We start from the raw sequence: 7,496 nt of genomic DNA, 5'->3' as shown, positions 1-7,496 counted from the left end.
AGTAACCACTGCTGCTGAGTTCCACCAGTTTCCAGTACTTACCAAGATAGTATTAAGATACCCCACTCCCTGTCAAAGCCAAGATCACCCACCTAAGGTGTGACACAAGGCCACCTTCAAAGCATTTCCCTGTCCCTTCAGATGTCCACAGAAAGGCTTGTTCATCCCCTCTTTTTCCCTTCACCACCCTTAGGCGGTCCAGACTTTCCGGGCCTCTAGCTTCCTTCCACATGGGCTCTGGTGCCATCTTGTGTCACAAAAATGTTACTGTCTTGATTGAACCCGGACCATCTCTAACAGACTGGTTGGTGCCTTTAACTTCTGTGGGGTCTCCAGTGTCACTCCCCAGTCCTGATGGCCCGCTCCCTCTCCTTGTTAACACTTCCTTCCCATCACCTGCCTTACCAGTCTGCTTCCTACGGGTGGTTGAAAGTAGTACTGCCTTCACCCCTCAACCCATCTCTGCTTCCATCTGTCCCCTCCTCCTGTCAGTCCTCCCCAATACTTTCTCCAACATCTCTCTCCTCAGCTTAGAGTTCGTTCTTTATCTTGTGGAGAATGGTTGGGATCGAACCCAGGGCCAGTGTGCAGTGACTTCATTCTCTACCATGGAGCCACATTNATGTCACTTCCCATCAGGAAGTCACTTGTCTTACTGCTCTTCCCATTTCTTCCTTTCCCCTCCCTTCCCTGCCTTTCCTCCTTTCTTCCCCTCTCCCTCCTTCCTTCCCTCCCTTCCTTCCTTATCTCCTCCTTTCTTATTAAGACTATAGCCCAGCATGATCCTGGCCTGACAATCCTTCTGCCATAATNCCCTAGAGCTTGCCGTTTCCCTGTTCAGCGTCCCTACACAGCACCTCCTCTGACCACCCTTGCTCCCTCCCTCCAGTCAGGCTCTCAGCCTTTGCTGCCCAGCATCATAGGTCCACTCCCATTCTCCAGGGCCTTAGTTTCCCCACATTATCAAGTCCAAAGTCCAGCCTGGCCCTTCTAAACATTCCTCCCTATGGTGCTAGATGCCTTTGGCTGTCCATGCCCTTGAGATTCTTCAGCCCTTTCTGTAACACCATGGGCCCCTGGCTGTCCTCATGTCCCTAGGCCCTTCTTAGCTTCTCTGTGGGAATGTTCTGTGATNTTCCATGTTGATGAACTCTTGCCTCAGTCACTGACTTCTATTATCATTGTCTTCTTTCCTTTCTAAACGATTCTACCCACTCTTTCTCTTGACAGGGTGTCACCCAGTCCAGTGATGACCTTCATCACCTGATCATCCTGCCTCTCCCTCTCAAGTGCTAGGATTACAAGCACCCACCACCTTGGCTTGGGTTTCCATCTTCTAAACAGCCTCCTGCCATAGCCCATTTTTTCTAATGGCTATGCAACATCATCCTTTGAGATGATCTTGAAATATCCTCTTTTCTGAGAAGTCTCTCAGCCCTTTCCAAGCTCTGTCTAGTGATCTCTATTAGAACTCCTCTCAGGTGCCCAGTGTCTCTGCCAGCAGGGTATTCATCAAGCTGGATCTTTCTGCAGCCCTCAATGAACTGTCAGGTTGGACAGGGACAGCTAGGAACCCATATGACATCAGAATTGGCCTCAGTCTATGCTGAGGACAGTGTGGTTCCACTGCAGGGTTTTATTTGGGGGCTTTTTTGTTTAAGTTATCCTGGTTTTATTGGTTTGGTTTTTGAGTGCTAGGACTCAAACTCAAGGTATCATATGCTAGACAAGCACTCTGCCATTGAGCTACAGCCCAGCTATTTGTTTTNGGGGTGGTTTTTTTTTCCCCCAACTNTAGGTCTTAGTATGTAGTCCAGACTGGCCTCAAACTCATGATCCTCCTACCTCAGTTTCCTCAGTGTTGGGATTACATATGCCTTACCACACCCAAACTATATGTTTTCAGCATCCTGTTTTGTTCCCAGGGCTGAGACTTTAAGCTGGTTTGCCAGCTGTCCCTGAATTCACCTGTTGGTTTTTTTGTTTTTTTTTTTCTCTCTCTCTCCCTGCAGCCTACATGAAGAGGCGACACAGCTCTGTCAGTGACAGTCAGCCTTGTGAGCCCCCCTCTGTGGGTATTGACTACAGCCAGGGCGCCAGCCCCCAGCCACAACACCAGCTGAAGAAACCTCGAGTGGTGCTGGCTCCAGAGGAGAAGGAAGCGCTGAAGCGAGCATATCAGCAGAAGCCATATCCATCACCAAAAACCATCGAGGAACTTGCCACACAACTCAACCTGAAGACCAGCACCGTCATCAACTGGTTCCATAATTACAGGTAGAGCCCTAGCAAGACTCCCAACAGCCAGACCCATGAGAACCCACATGACCAAACACAGTGTAGCCTTGGCTCCTGAAGGGAGACCCCAGGCCAAAACATGCAGTGTGAACAGCTGGGGAAAGGCTGGTGTCCCAGTGTGCATGTGCATGCTCGAAGTCAGAGGGACTCTCAGGACTCAGTTCTCTCCAACCACCTTACAGGACCTTGNGATGGACACAGATGTCAGGTCTGTGTGCACAGTGCCTCTGCCTGCTGGTTCACCTGGTGGTGCCATCTTCATTTTAGACAGGATCTCACTTACTATGTAGTTTTGGCCTAGAATTTGCTATGGAGACCAAAATGGCCTTGAACCCAGAGATCTGCCTACATCTACCTCCCAAGTACTGGGGTTAAAAGCCTGAAACACCACATCCAGCCCTAGGGTCTTTTTTAAAAAAGAAAGCTAAGGACTAGTGGGATGTCTTAGCAGGTAAAGGTGCCTGCTACAGAGCCTGACTACCTNNACTTGATTCCCAGCCCCACACAGAGAACAATTCCTGACTTTACACACGTGCCATGGTNTATATATGTCCTCAACCACACCTACCTCATACATGCCTGCAAGAAGAAAATTAAAACAAAAGCAGCAACAGGATCCTTCAGAATTAACCTAGGTCTGGGGTGTGGCTTAGTAGTAGAGCTCTTGTCCACAATCACCCTGAGGAGCTGGGGATGTGGCACAGTAGCACAGCCCTGCATGGACAAGGCCCTGTTTAAATCCCCTGCACCCTCCAAAGCCTACTTCCCTGTATAGCTTTTCTAGATATCAAATGCAGCTGCAGCAGTGTAGCTCAGTGGGAGAGCTAAGCATAAGTGTTCCATTACTAGCTGTCAAGTAAATTGATTAGTTAAAATTAAAAGATAATATAATCCCAGTACCTAAAAGACATCAGGAGAATGAAAAGCTTCAGTCTAACCTGGACTACAGAGTAAGTTCCTATCTCTGAAAGTAAATAAATGTGTGTCCTCCACCCAGACTCAAGCCCAGAATCACTATTTTACCAAGACAAGTCCCACACACCAACAAGGCGGCTGGCATATTAGGCCAGATCCTATCCTACCCTTTTGCCACTTCCAGCCGTTTACCTCTGCTTTACTGACTAGAGCAAGCTTCCTTCATTGCAAAGGCCCTTAAGAACTGGCATGGCAGTACACACCTGTAAACCTAGCACCTAGGAGGCTGAGGTAGGTGGTTCTAGGCCAACCTGGGCTCAGAGAGAGAAAGCTTGAGAGCAGATGAACTCAGAAGTCCACATTTGTTTATCTAAGCTGCAGCTAGTAAATGGCAATGCCAAATCTCAATCCCATCATACTTGCATCCTCTTTGTAAGACTTAGCTTAGCTACCCACCTAACCTGCCACCTGCTGACTGGGTAGAGCAGAGCTTGGTGCTTACCTTGCTGCCATGAGGCTCAAAAACAGATTGTGAGCAGAGCCAGCACCAGGGACTGGTCCTCTAATTCTCAAGTTCCTGAAGCTACCCAAGGAAAGNTGATGCAACCTGGGTATTTCTGGGACCTATCAGAACCTCACTTTTCTGAATCACAGCTTAAAAACCTTCAGGAGAGATGGTTCAGCAGTTAAGAGCACTGGCTGCTCTTCCAGAGAACCCAGGTTTGTTTCCCAGCACCTACATGGTGGTTCTCAGCCATCTGTAACTCCACTTCCAGGGACATAACACTCTCTTCTGGCATCCCTAGACACCAGGCATATAGTGGATACACATACATACATGCAGACAAAGCACTCATACAAAAATAAGGAAATTTTTTTTTAAAAAAAAAAGCTGGACATAGTGGCTCATATCTTAAATCCCAGCACTGGGAAGGCCAATCTCCTTCCCCCCAAAAAACAATCTTTAGGACAAGGTTCAGATTTCATTCTAGCATGGACAAGTAACTATAGACCAGGTAAGACTACTATCCTAAGGTTCTCATATCTTGAGCTAGACCCATACCCCCAAAATCAAGCCTAGGACCTAGCTGTGCATTCCCTTAGCTATACCTTATAGTGCAGCCCTATAACCCTAGCTCTTCAGGAAGGTGAGGCAAGAAGACTCAAAATTTAAGACTTTAGGGTAAATTCAAGGGAAACTTAGAAAGACCATGTCTTAACACCTAAAAGCTCAAGAAATGTTGGGGGATATAACAGCACTTGGCTAGAATCAGCCAGTCTGGAGTTGAGGGCATGACTCAGCTGACATGTCTGCTTGGCTTAAAGCCCTTAGTTCAGTCCTCTAATATGGGGGTACAGAATAGGGGACTCCCTCATTCAGTAATAGCATGAACAGATAAAGAAGTCTTAGCCATGTCCAGCCCTAGGGCCCACTTTCTGCAGGACACTGGGCTTGGTGCTAATTCACCCAAAGATGCTTTTCTAACGTGGACATTTGCTTATCATGCACACCTAGAAAGTTGACTGACCGAGCCTAGGACTATGAAAGTGATGGGGAGTTGAGAGGGCAAGCTCTACTTAAGGACTCTGTGAAGGAAGCATTCTGTCCTGGCATTCAGTGTCTCAGCAAGTTACCCGCGCACATTCCCACCTAAAGCTGAGAAACACTGCATTAAAAAACTTGGTTGGGGCTGGAGAGAAGACTCAGTGGTTAAAGAGCACCGGCTGCTCTTCCAGAGAACCTGGGTTCAATTCCCAGCACCCACATGTGTTCACAACTGTCTATAACTCCAATTCCAAGGGATCTGAGACCCTTACACAGACATATGTTTGGGCAAAACACCATTGCATAGGAAATAAAATAAAACAAAGTTTACAAAAAAATTAGTTGAAACTAGGCATGGTAGTCCATACCTTTGATCCCCACACTTGGGAGGCAGGAGCTGGCAAATCTCTGTGAGTTTGAGGCCAGCCTGGTCTCCATACAGCCAGAGCAAAAGTAAGACTATATCTCAAAAACTATATAAATAAACGTGGTTGGAGTGCTGGAGGGATGTCTCAGACATTAAGAGTACTTCCTGCTCTTTCAGGGGACGTTGGTTTGCTTCCCAGCACCCATATAGTAGCTCACAACCGCCATAACTGCAGTTTCAGGAGAGCCATTGCCCTCTTCTGACCTATAAGGGCACCATGCACACATGTGGTACACACAGATACATACAAGCAAAACACCCATACACTTTTTTTTTTGGCTTGATATACTAAAAAGCACATGCTTAGGTTCCTACTTGATAAGCTGACTCTTCAGAGTCGGTAGTCAGTTGAGGGTACACCATTGAGCGGAGGACTGCTAGAGGCCCCTGGCCTGTGGCTCACAGCTGGAGTTACAAGACTCCCACCTTGGACTACATCCAATAATTGGCTTTCCACTCAAGTTTCATTTAAGTCAGTCAGTTGTTAGCACTGCCAAGAGCTATGCTTTCTGCAGAGTGGTAATGGATCATCAGGGTAAGATGGAGAAGGAAGAAGTGGGCCAGCCAATAACTATAGGCTGGAATCCCAATTCTCAGGGCTATGAAACACAATCCTAGATTCAAGGCTAGTCTGAGTGAGCCACAAGACAAACTCAAGACTATTCCTGATCTGGTGTTACATAACAGGGCCGGTCTCAAAAAAAAAAAAAAAAAATAGGGCTGGGGATGTAGCTCAGTTGGGAGAGAGCCTCTCTCCCTAGCACCACATAAACTAGGCACACACTTGGAAGCCCAGCACTGGGGAAATGGACTGGAAATTCAAGGTCACTCTGGCTAATTTGCAAGTTCAAGGCCAGTCTGGAATACTTGACATCTTATCTCAGAAATATTAAGCATGTGGAACATTATCTCAGAATAATTAAGTATGTGGTAGAGAAGGTGGTAGCATCTCAACACAGAGGNAGGGTTTGGGGAAGGAGAGACCAGACAGGAGCAGGCTGGCAGTGACTGCAGCAGGTGATGGGGCAGGGGTGAGGCCAGGCCTGTGCACAGGAACCTCATAGCCTCCACTTGTGTCTCACAGGTCTCGGATCCGCAGAGAACTGTTCATTGAGGAGATTCAAGCTGGAAGCCAGGGCCAGGCTGGTGCCAGCGACTCACCTTCAGCTCGAAGTAGCCGCGCTGCACCCAGCTCGGAAGGTGACAGCTGTGACGGCGTGGAAGCCACTGACGCCGAGGAGCCAGGTGGCAACATAGTGGCCACCAAGTCTCAGGGAGGGCTGGCAGAGGTGGCCGCAGCCCCGGCAGACCGGGAAGAAGCGACGCAGCCGGCCGAGAAGGCGAAGGCACAGCCACTATGCTCGGGGACCCCAGGACAGGACGACGGTGAAGACGCAGGCCGGCCTAGGCCACCTNCCGAGGGCCTCGCCGACGCCCCAGCGCCCNTGCCAAGCCTCGCCGCACCCGCGGCCGGAGAGGACGCCGCTACCTCAGCCACTGCCCCGGCCCCGGCCACGGCCACCGAGGCCCCCGGGGCGGCCAGGGCGGGCCCTGCCGAGAGGAGTTCTGCGTTGCCAAGCACCAGCGCGCCTGCCAACGCGCCTGCGCGAAGGCCTAGCTCACTGCAGAGCCTCTTCGGTCTGCCCGAGGCCGCGGGCGCCCGGGACAACCCGGTGCGGAAGAAGAAGGCTGCGAACTTGAACAGCATCATCCACCGCCTGGAGAAGGCCGCCAGCCGGGAGGAGCCCATCGAATGGGAGTTCTGAGGGCGCCGGGCCTCCGGGCCTGACCAGCAGGGCCTCGCCGGGCCTNGCCGGGCCTCGCTGGGCCCACCTGCGCCTAGCAGGTCCCCCGGGCCCAGTCAGCACCGGCAGTGTGGGCTGGGGCCGGCGGGTGTGCAGGGCTGTGCCAGCCGAGGCCTGGACGTGTTGCGCACTTACAGCCCTGCGGGCCACAGGGCAAAATCGCCATAGGCCAAGGTGCATATAGAAAACAAAGGAGCATTAAGCCCAATCTATGTCGTGTTTTCAAGGAAGAAAACGGAAATGTGTAGTCAAGCTTTTTTGTACCCTGAAGTGTTTTTTTTTTTTTAATTGCCCTAAGTGATTTCCACAGGTTCTGGAATAACTCTTTACAGCTTTTGCCTTGTGCCCTCCTCTTTCGTGTGGGCTTTAAAAAAAAAAAATCAAACCCACATATTAAAAGGGGGCTTTTTATCTGCCATCTAATGGCTTCAGAGCGATAATACACTATTATCTTCTTAAACCAGGAAGGGGGGGGGATTTTTTCAGAAAAATTAAAAAAAAGAAA

At 49.7% G+C, this 7,496-nt stretch overlaps 1 protein-coding gene across 4 annotated transcripts in view; it reads left to right on the top strand.

The window, feature by feature from the left end:
* Positions 1 to 7,243, top strand: part of Cux1 (cut like homeobox 1) — a 293,336-nt gene extending 286,093 nt beyond the window's left edge. For all 4 annotated transcript variants that reach the window (XM_021161668.2, XM_021161666.2, XM_021161667.2 and 1 more), the window contains 2 exons: positions 2,013 to 2,277; positions 6,271 to 7,243. In XM_021161668.2, the coding sequence (XP_021017327.1) occupies positions 2,013 to 2,277; positions 6,271 to 6,952 (947 nt within the window). In that variant the 3' untranslated portion in view covers positions 6,953 to 7,243. The remainder of the gene's footprint in view (positions 1 to 2,012; positions 2,278 to 6,270) is intronic.
* Positions 7,244 to 7,496: the final 253 nt, after the last annotated feature.

The sequence above is a fragment of the Mus caroli genome, chromosome 5 (assembly GCF_900094665.2).
Source record: "Mus caroli chromosome 5, CAROLI_EIJ_v1.1, whole genome shotgun sequence".
NCBI classification, from domain to species: domain Eukaryota; kingdom Metazoa; phylum Chordata; class Mammalia; order Rodentia; family Muridae; genus Mus; species Mus caroli.
The sequence above is the reverse complement of the archived record's forward strand: the minus strand, read 5'-3'. Positions and strand labels throughout refer to the sequence as shown.